At 45.5% G+C, this 13,170-nt stretch overlaps 2 protein-coding genes across 3 annotated transcripts; both read left to right on the top strand.

Moving 5' to 3' along the window:
* Positions 1 to 3,511: 3,511 nt before the first annotated feature.
* LOC6591321 (sideroflexin-1) lies at positions 3,512 to 5,645 on the top strand. 2 transcript variants are annotated; one of them, XM_002017514.2, is made up of 6 exons: positions 3,512 to 3,580; positions 4,206 to 4,546; positions 4,654 to 4,771; positions 4,832 to 4,993; positions 5,048 to 5,175; positions 5,247 to 5,645. In XM_002017514.2, exons 2-6 carry the CDS (start codon positions 4,234 to 4,236, stop codon positions 5,489 to 5,491), a joined length of 966 nt encoding a protein of 321 aa, XP_002017550.1. In that variant the 5' UTR covers positions 3,512 to 3,580; positions 4,206 to 4,233; the 3' UTR covers positions 5,492 to 5,645. The 2 variants fall into 2 exon arrangements, with proteins under 2 accessions (XP_002017550.1, XP_026841990.1); XM_026986189.1 differs by lacking the exon at positions 3,512 to 3,580 and adding an exon at positions 3,959 to 4,147.
* A 1,293-nt stretch (positions 5,646 to 6,938) lies between these two features.
* On the top strand, positions 6,939 to 12,722 carry LOC6591320 (contactin). The gene is made up of 8 exons (XM_002017513.2): positions 6,939 to 6,998; positions 7,489 to 8,494; positions 8,568 to 10,253; positions 10,320 to 10,486; positions 10,554 to 11,423; positions 11,482 to 11,650; positions 11,720 to 11,853; positions 11,909 to 12,722. The coding sequence occupies exons 2-8, from the start codon at positions 7,585 to 7,587 to the stop codon at positions 12,200 to 12,202; spliced, it is 4,230 nt and encodes a 1,409-aa protein (XP_002017549.1). The 5' UTR covers positions 6,939 to 6,998; positions 7,489 to 7,584; the 3' UTR covers positions 12,203 to 12,722.
* Positions 12,723 to 13,170: the final 448 nt, after the last annotated feature.

Below are 13,170 nucleotides of genomic sequence, written 5' to 3'. Positions count from 1 at the left end.
AGATTTGTATTAGTCACAATCATATGCTATGGTAATAAATAAGCTAGTTAAGTTTTGCATAGCCGAAATCCCGCCAAACGGCCAGCTCACACGGAACAACCGCAAAGAAGACAGCGAGGAGAGAGAGCCATGCTCAGCCGGCAGCAGAGCGGATCTCTTTCGTAAAAGTCCTGTTGGCCCGAAAACGAGCGCGAGGCGTGGGGGGAACGTCGAGCGACCGTGGCGAGAGAAGAGTCGATTTTTGGAAGCGAGCGAAGACGGAACGTCGCGGACATCGAAGAGAAAAAAAGAAAAGTGCTGAACGGCCGCGCGCCAGAGAGGAATTAAAAAGCATGGACGAGCTGCGGGAACACAGGCGCCGGATCCGCGGGTGAGCTGGCCGATGGCCAAGGTAGTAGTAGGAGTAGAAGGGAGTGCAAGGGGAATCAATCCAATAAAACTTCGATCATATAATTAAGAACTCTTTGGCTTCCATTTGTTTTCTCTGGTCGGACCACCGACTGCGGTCATCTCTCCACCCCCTCCCTGTCCGTTTTTTCCTGACTGTTCTTGGTCACTACGCTCCCGCTCTGACTCTGGCAACAGGGTTTTACCCTGCTGGAGTGAGAAGTGGTACGCGTTTCGACAGAGCCGCCCCCCCCCCCCTTATCCTTTTCCTTCACCTCCCCGGACCCGCGGCCCACCTCGACCTTGGCAACAGGGGTTTTACCCTGCTGAAGTCGGGGAGTGCAGCGTCTCGGGTGAGTTTCGCGCCGCCCGGCCCAACGCCCGCTTTTCCCCCCCCCCCCCCCCCCCCCCCCCCCCCCCTAATTTCTCCCTAAGGCCCCGTCGTTGACGGCGGCTCGGCGATCCCTGCGCCAACGACCCGCCTCCCCCCCCCCAGTCTCAACGTCTCAGCAACTTACAAATAAACTGTAGGTGACCCTGGGCAGACTGAGACTGACCCCAGCCTAGGATCACTACCTTACAATATTTTAAATCAAATCAAATATCAACGAACGTCTTTGATGAAATTGTAAGATTGCAGCGTCATTGCTGCAAGAAAGAAAAAACCCATGAAAAATGGCATAAATAAATGTGAAAAGAAGAGAAAAGGGGTCAGCATTCGTGGGCAAAACATAATTTACAGATGTAATGAAATCGAATTCAAATCATTTCAATTAAACATTAGCTGAGTTGTATGCTGGGCTGGGCCGAAATGGAACCCAAGTAACTGAATCCAATGATTTATCGAAGCCGAAGCCGAACCATACTTCCCAGAATCGAATCGACTTATAAGCTAAAGATAGTAGTCTTAATACAGTAGATGGAACAACTACGATACAACCATAAAACGTACGAACAATCGCCGGCTGAAACTCCCCACAAAGACAGACATAAGTGTATGTCGTATAACATATAACTACTATAAACATAGTCACACCTCAAATGCTACTACGGGCATTGCCCAGGTACAATGTTCTTCCTCCGGACTCCCTTACTCTATAAAGACAGTCAGTGAAGCCAGAAGTTATTCCGATCACGTTGTACATACTATATATTAAGTTAATGATGGTAATCATTGGGGAGTAATCTCGAACTGCAATACCTTATATGTACGCTTCCACAGGACATGCAGCACTCTCAGTTGACTCCGTGCACCCAGTACTCCATGATATTCCAGTACTGCTCCTAAACTCGAAGTAAACTCAAATAGTTTCAGTGTTGTTTCGATGACAAACTTAAATTAGCAGTTCGATTCAATTATTAGGGCGAAATCAACAATTTAACAGATCGTTACAGAGCGTTACGCACTATGAAGGTATCTACTTATACGAGTGTTCTATTCAAATTATTTGATATCTACACACAGTACAGTACATACATATATGTATCCTTGACAGACTCAAATCAAATATTATATATTTCGCGTTACTTTTAATTGTATCTAATGCAAATTGCAATCTATAAACGAAGTACTATATACGAGTATTTAGCAAAATTATGTAATGATGTGGATCATGTTTACTTAAGAGTTAAACACTAAGACAAAACCCACGCCACACTCACGCCACATTCATACATACAAACTATACATATATATTTATGTACAATAATTGATACACTTTTACGAGTACAACCAAAATATACTATACAAAAACCACACAATACAATATTACCTATTACCTACATATTTACATCTGACATTTGTGTTAATTACGACTATAATTGTTTGTGAAAACTATATTGAACCTATCAAATTTAATTACGAGTACGAAGCCCGTTTAAAAATAAACTTCAGAGGGCAAAACCCACACTTATTCGTGGGATGTACACTAACAAAACAATAAACAACATAATAAACTATTGCTAATATACAAAACTGTTGATGTTATGTTTAGTCTAACAATGAATTCCGGAAATAAATGCATAAATATACACAAAACGCTTCACGAGACAAATGTTCTTTGACCTTTAAAACGAAATTAGGATAACGAAATAGGTTATTCACATCTGCTTTCCGTATTGGATTCGTATAGCGCTAAACAGGCTGAAAATATATTGGATATTGCTCAAGGAGCTGTGTTTCCGAATCGGACGTTGAGATGAGGTACTGACGTACAGTAGGTCCGTTTCGGGTCGTCTTGATACCGCTGGTTCTGGGCACCTTTTTTCCTTAATCAGACGTATGGTCAACAGTTATCCTATCCGTATTCCCTTATAAAAGTTGCAATCCTTCTTGGGCATATGGTGGGCACTTCTTAAATGTCTCTCATTAGAGTACAGTATCTTTGTCATGTTTCTGGTCAGCTCGGCTACCATGTTGTGCGGATCTATATCTATGTATATGTGTATCTGATCGGTCGGCAAAGAGGGCTAGGACCTGGCGGTATCTTTGTAAACTCCAGCAGAATGAAGTAGTTCGTTTTAGTTGAAACGATGCTATAATTCATCAAGAGAGATGAGTGACAATCTGAGTGTCTGTGCACCTATTTCTGCCTGCTCCTTTCCTATTAAGTCTGGCCTGTAAATGAATAAAATGGAAGAAAACTTCCCTAGAAAACTAAAACTTCTTTGGGATGGCCGCTTATTCGCTGGTGAATTGGAGGTTAGGCCTTTGGCCTAATCGGCCACCGCTGACCCACCTCACCTGCTCGTTGGACCAGATATATGTTTGTACATATTACAGTCTGTATGTCTATGTTATGTTTGACGTTATGTTGTGGTCCAAAGTATAAAAGCTCAAAAGCGTTCGGTTCCATCATAATTATCTGAACAAGGAATGGAAGGGGGAGGGTGGGCGAATAGTAAATGCTATCAGCAGGCTGTCCAAAAGCTTGGGCAGCTTAAAAGTCCCGCTGTTAAAGTGCGCAGAAAAGCTCTCTCGCCCTTTTCCAGAATTCTCAATGTCAGCGAGGCCGAAATACAGTGGGCTCCAAAATAACCGTTACACACAGGCCCCAAAAGAACCAAACGAAAGCTTTCTGGAGCAAGCAGACGACAGACAGCTGGCCGGCGGAGGGTTTGTTCGGCGTCGTGTCTCATTCGTTTTTCAACGGTCAAAGTGGTAGCAGCAACGGTTCGAGAGTTCTGTGCGTGTGTAAGTGCTGTCGGGTGGAAAGATTATACAATTTATACGCGCACACACACGGCTACGTACGGGCGTGTAAATTCTGCAACCTGTTCTCTAGCTGAGCTGGGCTGTTCCCCACTGATAAGGCTTATGGATTTGTCGATTATGTTGTCGTAGACCCAGTTGAATTATATAACGTTTACGAACAGATTGTATTCTGCTTATTCGAACAGTTGATGGCAACCGTGCTGTGCTGACAGCTGACAAACAAATTCAAAAATCACAATATATTAGCACCGCATACACAAATGTAGAAACAGATGTAGATACCCATGTGCTGATGTGTGTGTGGTGTGCGCACATATACGTATAGTATATGTGTATGTACTATGTATATGTATTTCGAAAACAGAATCGCACGGCTCCCCGGCAGAAACTTGTTTACCAGCGAGATAAGGCCAGAACCGTTGGGTCACAAGCATCGCCTCTGATAAGGAGTGGTTTGCCCGAGTATTCCGATTGAGTTCATACGATTTATAATTTAATTATGGCAGACCCCCAGAATCCAATCCCGAATCCAACCTCAGTTCTAGAGTAATATCTTATCAGAGGTGCAGTACGTTTTAATTAAAATTTGACAAAATCTCAATAGGCGGGACCAATTTGCAGCCTTTTCGAAAATGACTCCACTGCCCCGTGTTGATATTGACCAGCCCAAATATGACCAGAGCACTTATGTGGGCAGGGCAAAGCATTTCTTGCTTGTTACCAATCCGCTCAACGTGCTGGCCACCAACACGAAGCTGGAGCAGGCCCGCCAGATCGTGTTGAAGTACAGAGCCGGCAAGGAGGTGACTGAGTGCCGAACGATTGAGGATGTGTGGAAAGCAAAGTACCTGTATGATTCGGCCTTTCACCCGGAGACGGGAGATAAGCAAATCATAATTGGCCGCATGTCGGCTCAAATGCCCATGAACATGCTGATCACTGGCGGTGAGTGGGACATCAACTTTTGTGATTCAATTGTACCATTCCAGAAATTGCTTCCGCGCTTTGATTAATAAAATAGTGTTGTAATGGTGTACGTATCGCTTTTTTAGGAATGATGGCTTTTTACAAAAGCACGGGCGCTGTTGTCTTCTGGCAGTGGATGAATCAAACCTTCAACGCCATTGTCAACTACACAAACCGCTCGGGTACTTCGCCCCTCAGCAACTCGTAGGTACATCAGCCGTGAGTACGATTCCACATATTAAGCATGTTTGCCTCTCTCCCCAGGCAACTATTGACCTCGTACTGCCTGGCCACCGGCGGAGCACTGGCCACGGCGCTCTCTCTCAATCGGGCCGTAAAGAACATGAATCCACTGGTGGGTCGTATGGTGCCTCTCGTAGCTGTGGCCGCCGCCAACTGCATAAACATTCCCTGCATGCGAATGCAGTAAGTGGAGCTGGGACAAAAATTGACATAATAATTCACTCGAAATACTTTCAGGGAGATTCGCAACGGAGTCGTATTGCTGGATGAGAAGAACGCCGAGGTGGGCGTGTCCAAGAAGGCCGCTTGTGTTGGCATATCGGCGGTAATAGTGAGTCGAATCTGCATGGCCCTGCCAGGAATGAGTAAGTCCAGTCCCAGCCTCAAATATGAGAAGTACGGATTTACAAAAACTAACATATTAATTATTTTCAAGCCTTGACTCCGATGCTCATGAACTTGCTTGAAAGGAGGGGCTTCCTAGCCAAATACCCGAAATCGAATGCTCCTATCCAAACCCTATTCTGCGGTTTCGTGCTCATATTTGCCACACCACTGGGCTGTGCGTTCTTCAAACAGCGGGCTGCCATCAAGGTGGCAAGCTTGGAACCCGAGGTGCGCGATAATATTGAGAAGAAACGTCCCGAACTAGACACCGTCTGGTACAACAAGGGCTTGTAAGCCGCCCAACTACGAGCTTATAGAAGACAATATCTTGGTTAAGACTTTTATTTATTTACTCATTGTGCATTTAGCAGGCATTTTTCTTTTTTTGTTGACAAATATACCTAAAGATCAGATAAGGGATCGTCTCTTCGCATGGCGTTTAAAGTTACTTCTGTATGTATGTAGCTTGTTTTACTTATAATATTACTCCACATTGTTAATATACCATATGCGAAAACCAAAATGATACTCAAGAATTGATGTTGTCTGTATAAAAAAAAATGTAAGCAAAGCCAATAAATTTCTGTTACACGTTGAATTTGAATTGAAAAATAAAATTGTATCTGTCTCCCTGTGTGAATGGTAGTGTGGCCTGTTTTTCGTTTACCAACACTCTCAAGATAATTTATCGCCTATCGTTACCGAACCACCTCAACCGCAATGTTGGAGCTGTATTTCGACTGTTTTCAAAGATACTATCTTTTACCAGACATTTTTAAAATTAAGGAAAATTACTGTTAAAATAAAATATGCAATAAAATAAATGAAATACGGTATTTCCATACTCGTAGCGGATACCTGCTGACCAGCAACAATGACTTAAAATTCCAGACCTTACGTTTCCTTCCGTACTAAAAATGTTCCAGTCCCACCTGAGCGATAGTGTGACCCAGGGCTGAGGGCGACGCGCCATCTATCGGAATTCCAGGGAGGCTTGATGGTGTATGGTGATATCGTGTGGGCGCTGGGATTCGTATAAGGATTGGGTGAGTTTTTATGAGCGCGTGAAGTCGGAATGGCGAATGATACCTTGCCAGCAACCTTTAGTCGCGAGCATGCCAATACTTATTCGGAATATGATAAAAGCTAAGGCCCTTGGGAACAAATGCAAAAGTGGATACATGCTCTTTTGGCCAATCTTGTAGAAAATTGATGTATCAATCGCATAAATTATGTTTTCTGGAATGGAAGTCCTGGGCAGACCATAATAATAAAAATTCAATCATTTTAGCGCAGTTCAGGTGAAAGTTAGGTTGGTTATTTTTAAGTGCAGATGAAAGATGACATGAATCTACAAGAAGAATTTATTATCGTTAATCTTTTTCGCCATTTACCTCAAGTAGTTGAAGTATTTAAATAGAGGGGCTAAAGTGGGCTAAGCTCGGATTTTCATCATACAAGACGCTATACCGTTGTTGAGGATCCAAAATTGGGGAAAAAACAATCAAAGTCAAGTATTTAAAATAAACCAGCTATTATGGGCATGGCTAAATATTCTATATAGCTGGGAATATTCGACGGAATATCTAAATTGAGAAATATGTATAATAGAACTTGAGCTCGTCTGTATATTTACGGTATATTTTTAAAATGAGACGGTATATTTTGGTATATTTCTGAGGGTCGGACGCTATATTTTATCAATAAGTCCGCGGTCACACTTCTGCTGTGCCCAGTTTTGTTTTTATTTAATTTTGAATTATAGTTTAAGGTTGTTTAGTGATAAAGTTATACTCAACAGGTGGGTGTAAACAGCTTAGAGCGTTAAAGTATCATTGATCAAACCCATGAATAGCGCTTCAACGCTCTGAAGGGGGCTGTTAATTGTTGCTGAAAAGAATCTTAATTAAGGTGTGGTTTGGATGTTTGACTAAGCGCAGCTTAGTTTACTCATCATGGGCGGAGCACCTCCTTCAAAGACATAGCTCCACTACAGCCAAGCTTTGTATTTTCACTTGGATACTTACATTTTGAATAGTTTAATTAATAATTTCTCGTATTATATGCGCAAAGATTATTAAGAGTAATTCCAAGTTGATTCAACGAGCCGAAAGCTTACGACCACACCTATCACACGAACACACACACACAGACACGTAGTGGATTCCTAATAACGAAAAAAAAACGACTGACGGACCGATGTTCGGGGATTTGTTTATACGTCGCTGTTTGTTTACGGCACTAGCTGTGAAAATAAACAAGATTTTAATTTTGCATTCTTCTGCTTATAGCCTCAGACGAATCTCGAACGAAAATGTGCCACTAGTCTGGAGCGAAACGACACCTGAAGTAGTTCCCACATTAGACTTGATCTAAACCAAGCCAGTATGCCACTGAAAGGCGGCCTTTTGGCCGGCTTGTTTCTGCGATTACTTTTCCTGGCAACAGCCCAGCTGCCCGGAGACCTCCCGAAGGGCCAACAGGAGCAGGGACCGCCTATGCAGCCCCAGGCATATCAGCCCAGCTACAACAAGGACTACTCGCCGCGCTACAATCCGCTTTACACGGGGCAGCAATCGAATCCGGATACCACGCAATACGACAATCCCTTGCTGGACAAGCAGAACCCAAACAGCTACAACACTTACTACGATGGCAATCGGCAGATGGGCGTCGGAGTCGGGGGCGGAGGCGGAGGCATCGGAGGCCTCGGAGGCAGCAACATAGGCGGACCTGGGAACAGTCTGGGCGGCGGCTTGGGGGGACTGGGTCCCCAATACGATCCCTTCAATCGAAACAGTATTGGTGCAGGCGGAGTCAGCTATCGGGACATGTACAGCGACGAAGATAACTTTTGTCCAGAGTATTGGGTTTCGTTTAGGCAAACGTGCTACCGCTTCATACGCTCGCCGAAGCGCAATTGGGCGGAGGCGAAGAAGATTTGCAAGGCCTACAATGCGGATCTGCTCAACGTGGACAATCTGGAGAAGCACGCGTTCATACTCAAGAATCTCATATTGCAGAACCATCGGCAGAATCGCTTCTTCATCTCCGCTCGCCAGACAGGTCCCCAGAATTGGGTCAATGACGACAACACTCAGCTGGTGCAGATCGAGGACTCATTTGCCTTTGACGAAGAGCAGCCCTGGGAGAACGAGGATCTGCACGACAACAGATTTCTGGTGCAGAACGACCTCATCAGCCGGAATCGGAATCTAAACAATCCCAATCAGTTTTACAATGCAGTTCCTGGCAATGTTAACCAACGAAATCAGAACAATCTGCGTGGCTTCATCGGTGAGTAAACAAGTCACTTAAACATGTAGTAAATGTCTCTTACCTACGAATTCCAATTACGAATTACCCACAGGCCCCAACCAGCCTTTTGGAGACAACGGCTATGTGCGTGACCGCGTCGTCTATGCCTACTCAAAGAAGCGGGATCGGTGGATGTTTATGCCGGCCTACGAGATCGAATTGAATCTGTTCATCTGCGAGTCCCGGGTGCTGTACAGTCCGGACAATGTCAATATCAAGCTGGACGACAAGCGTCCATATCACTATGGTCTGGACATAAGGGACATAGAGCGCATACCGCGCGGACCGTACTTTGTCAAGCAGCCGAATGACACCACCTTTGACGTTAACAAGAATCGTCTGATCAACGATGTGACACTGAGCTGCCTGGCCGGCGGCTTCCCCACTCCGTCGTACTACTGGTACCGTGAAGTGTATGTGAATGATACGTTGGAGTACCAGAAGATTGATCCCTTGGCTCAGGATCGCTACACGATATCGGGTGGCAATCTGATCATATACGCGCCTAAGCAGGCCCTCGACCAGGGAGCGTACCACTGCGTGGCGGAGAACAAGTTCGGCCGCATCCGGTCGGAGAGTGCGCACTTGAACTTTGGGTTCATCATGGAGTTTAATCTGAAGCGTTCGGCGGAGACCAGCGAGATGAACTGGGGAAAGTCTATATTCTGCGACCCGCCACAGCACTACCCAGACGTTCGCTACTACTGGGCCCGTGACTATTTCCCGAACTTTGTGGAGGAGGACCAGCGGGTGTTTGTCTCCCGCGACGGAGCCCTCTACTTCTCATTCATCGAGACTGTGGACAGGGCCAACTATTCGTGCACGGTGCAGACTCTGGTATCGGACACGGGTCGCAATGGGCCCTTCTTCGCCCTGCGCGTCACGCCCAACAGCAACTACCAGGCTCTGATATTTGCCAACACCTTCCCAAAGGTCTTCCCGGAGGCACCAGTGGCCGGTAGTGAAATACGCCTGGAGTGCATGGCCTTCGGCTATCCCATTCCCTCGTACAATTGGACGCGCAAGGGCTTGCCATTGCAGCGCAATGCCTACACGGCCAACTACGGGCGCGTTCTGATCATTCAGAACGCGACAACCAACGACAATGGCGAGTACAGCTGTACCATTAGCAATCCGCGCAAGACACTGGAGAAGAGCATCTACATAAACATCCAGATGCGACCCGAGTTTACGATCCCTCTGAAAGATATGATCAAGGACTACAACAGCGATGTGACCTTCATCTGCGAGGCGTTTTCCATTCCCGACGCCAACTACACGTGGTACAAAAACGCCGAGCGCCTCGACCCGCTGACCATTAATCGGGATCGGTATGTGATCCAGGATAATGTGTTGACCATCAAATTTCTGGAGAGGGAGAAGGATGAGGGCATGTATCAGTGTGGAGCCCAGAACCAGCTGAAGACCTCATTCTCCTCGGCCCAGTTGCGAGTGCTCTCCATGAAGCCATCCTTCAAAAAGCACCCACTCGAGTCCGAGATCTATGCCGTTTATAACGGCAACACAACGATCGTCTGCGACCCCGAAGCAGCTCCGCGACCAAAGTTCCAGTGGAAAAAAGACGGTCAGCTCCTGGGCTCGGGTGGACATCGTCGCATCTTGCCCAGCGGCACATTGATCATATCGCCCACCTCTCGCGACGATGAGGGCATGTACACCTGCAGTGCCTCAAACCAGGCCGGTACAGACGAGTCCCATGCTCGCGTCATTGTGCTTCGTAAGATAAAACTGCGCCTCTAACTGTGGCGCAACTGTTGAAAACAAAACTATTTTCTATTTACAGAGGAAATACGCTTCATCCAAACACCACCCCAGCGCATCGTCTCCAAGGAACACGATCTGATCTACCTTCACTGCGAAGCCGCCTATGATGAGCTGTTGGACATTGCCTATGTCTGGAAGCACAATGGGGAGATTCTAAAGAACAACCACGACGGCACTGAGCGCATTGTAAGACTGAACTGATATTGCCTGCTCTGTATTGAAACCGATCTAATATCATCCGCATTATCCGCAGATTGTCAACTGGAACAGGTTGACGGTGCACAACACCACCATGCGGGATGCAGGCGACTATGAGTGTGTCGTCAAGTCGGCCGTCAATGAAATCAGCAGCAAGACCAGCGTGGTGATAGAGGGGGCACCCGGCGCCCCAGGCGGCGTTCAGGTTATTCAGATTAGCAAGACGAAGGCGATCATCGAGTGGGTGGATGGAGCGAACAATGGTCGGGCCATCCGCTACTACAACATCCTGGGTCGGACCAATTGGAACCGTACCTGGGTAAATGTGTCGACGCATGTGCAGGCCCGTGAAGTCGATCGCTACACATCGCGGCAGCAGGCCGAGGTGGTAAACCTGACTCCCTGGTCGGCCTACGAGTTCAGTGTTACTGCTGTGAACGACCTGGGCATAGGCACGCCCTCAGCTCCCTCGCCCATCTACAGCACGTATGAGGACAAGCCCTACATAGCGCCAAGGAAAGTGGGAGGCGGCGGTGGCAAGATCGGCGATCTCACCATCACCTGGGACCCCCTGTTGCCGGAGGAGCAGCACAGCCACGGCATACGCTACAAGGTATTTTGGAAATTAAAGGGCGCCCTAGAGTGGGCAACCGACGAGATAACGAAACAAAACATGGGCGTGGCCGTGGTCAACATTCCGCTCAACAACTACTACACCGAATACGAAGTCAAGGTGCAGGCCATAAACAGCATTGGCAAGGGGCCAGAAAGTGAGGTCGCTATTATTCATTCTGCAGAGGATATGCCCCAGGTGGCTCCGCAGAAACCGTTCGCTATGCCCTTCAATTCGACCTGCTTCAACGTCACTTGGTCACCCATTGACATGTCTCGCGAGAATATCCGCGGCAAGCTGATTGGTCATCGGGTAAGAATCTGAATGGATTCTGGCCTGAACTATTTATTATAGCTTTATGCATTTTTAGTTGAAGTACTGGAAGACAACACACCAAGAGGAAGATTCCGTGTACTACCTCTCACGGACAACAAGAAATTGGGCGCTGATAGTCGGTCTGCAACCAGACACCTATTACTTTGTCAAAGTGATGGCCTACAATGCTGCAGGAGAGGGACCCGAGAGCGAACGATTCGAAGGTTGTCTCAGGCGAGAACAAGAAAAAGATTTCATTATTTAATTGTGGCTTTCGTTTGAATACATTCCAGAACGCACATATCGCAAGGCGCCACAGAAGCCGCCATCTTCGGTGCATGTTTATGGAATAAATCCATCCACCGTTCGAGTTGTATGGCGATACGTATCACCCTCGCAGGACGAAGAGCCGATTGAAGGCTACAAGGTAGGGGAGCTAGTCCGTGATATTGGATTAAGTATTAACACGCTACTCTTCTTAGGTTCGCATTTGGGAAACGGATCAGAACATGATTACTGCCAACAACACGATCGTAAAAGTGGGACAAAAGCTAGAGTCGTACATCAATACCCTCACGCCTGGCAAGAGTTACAACATGCGTGTGCTGGCCTTCAGCAACGGAGGCGACGGTCGGATGTCCAGTCCCACGCTGCGCTTCCAAATGGGCAAGACCACGCGCAATGCCGCAAACACGCGCCATGGCCATAACATTAATACGGCGCTGATCATGAGCGTGTTGCTCTTTATCACTACTTTCTTTTACACAAATCACTAAATGTAGGACAAATCAGGAAGCAGATCAGCTTATTAGGCAGTAAGAAACGAAGAGCCGTCCAGGATTAGACAAAGCGCAAAGCTTTATTGACTATACACACAAAAAAAAAACCCAAGAGTCTCGTTTAGAAGATAAAAAGGTCAACAAGCATTCCGTATTTTCTTAAATACCAAACATGACGAATTCGAATTGATCACATATAGACGTATATATATATATGCACAAACATCAAAATACATATACATACATATGGTAAAAAGTTAAGAAAGTGACCTTATATAAGAATAAGTAGCCCAAAATGGGGAAAAACAAACCTTTTACAAAGATTTTTTGAACATTTTTTGGATCTAGCAACGAATCAATTGTATTAGTGTAAGCTGAAATCAGGTTTCTGATTTTTTATTTTTTGTGACCATTATTTGTGCTTTTTTTATACCAACAAGCTTCATGTAAATGCAACTCCGTCCAACTTTCTTAAAAAAAGGAAAAATAAAAATGTTTTCATTTATTTCAACTTGAACAGTTCTTGTTTCTATTTATCTATGTTGTCGATGAAGCACAGCCGATATGGGGCGGGAGTATCGTGTTTCCATGAAACTGGCTGCTAAGTAACTTATACAAAATATTTTATCAGTCGTTTGGTATCACTGTTCGCCAAAGATACGATTTGGTTTCATAAAAATCGGTCGAACAGTTTGGGAGATTTGTATATTATATATATCAGATTTTATCTGTATCTATTTTTCCTTAAATTTTTTATAAACATCAGTCTGTTTTTTAAAGCCGATACTCAAAAAGAGAATTGGGGCATAGTAGATTTGTTTAACGCCCAAAAGGAAGCGTTTCCGACCCCATAAAGTATATATATATATCCTTGATCAGCATCGTTAGCCGATTTGATAAAACCATGTCTGTCTGTCCGTCTGTTCGTCGTTCTTGTTTAAAGTCTAGTTATCAGAGACTTAATA

The sequence above is a fragment of the Drosophila persimilis genome, unplaced genomic scaffold (assembly GCF_003286085.1).
Source record: "Drosophila persimilis strain 14011-0111.01,24,50 unplaced genomic scaffold, DperRS2 tig00000000-arrow-pilon, whole genome shotgun sequence".
Taxonomy (NCBI): Eukaryota; Metazoa; Arthropoda; class Insecta; order Diptera; family Drosophilidae; genus Drosophila; species Drosophila persimilis.
Note: the sequence above shows the minus strand (reverse complement) of the source record. Positions and strands in the feature narration are given on the sequence as shown.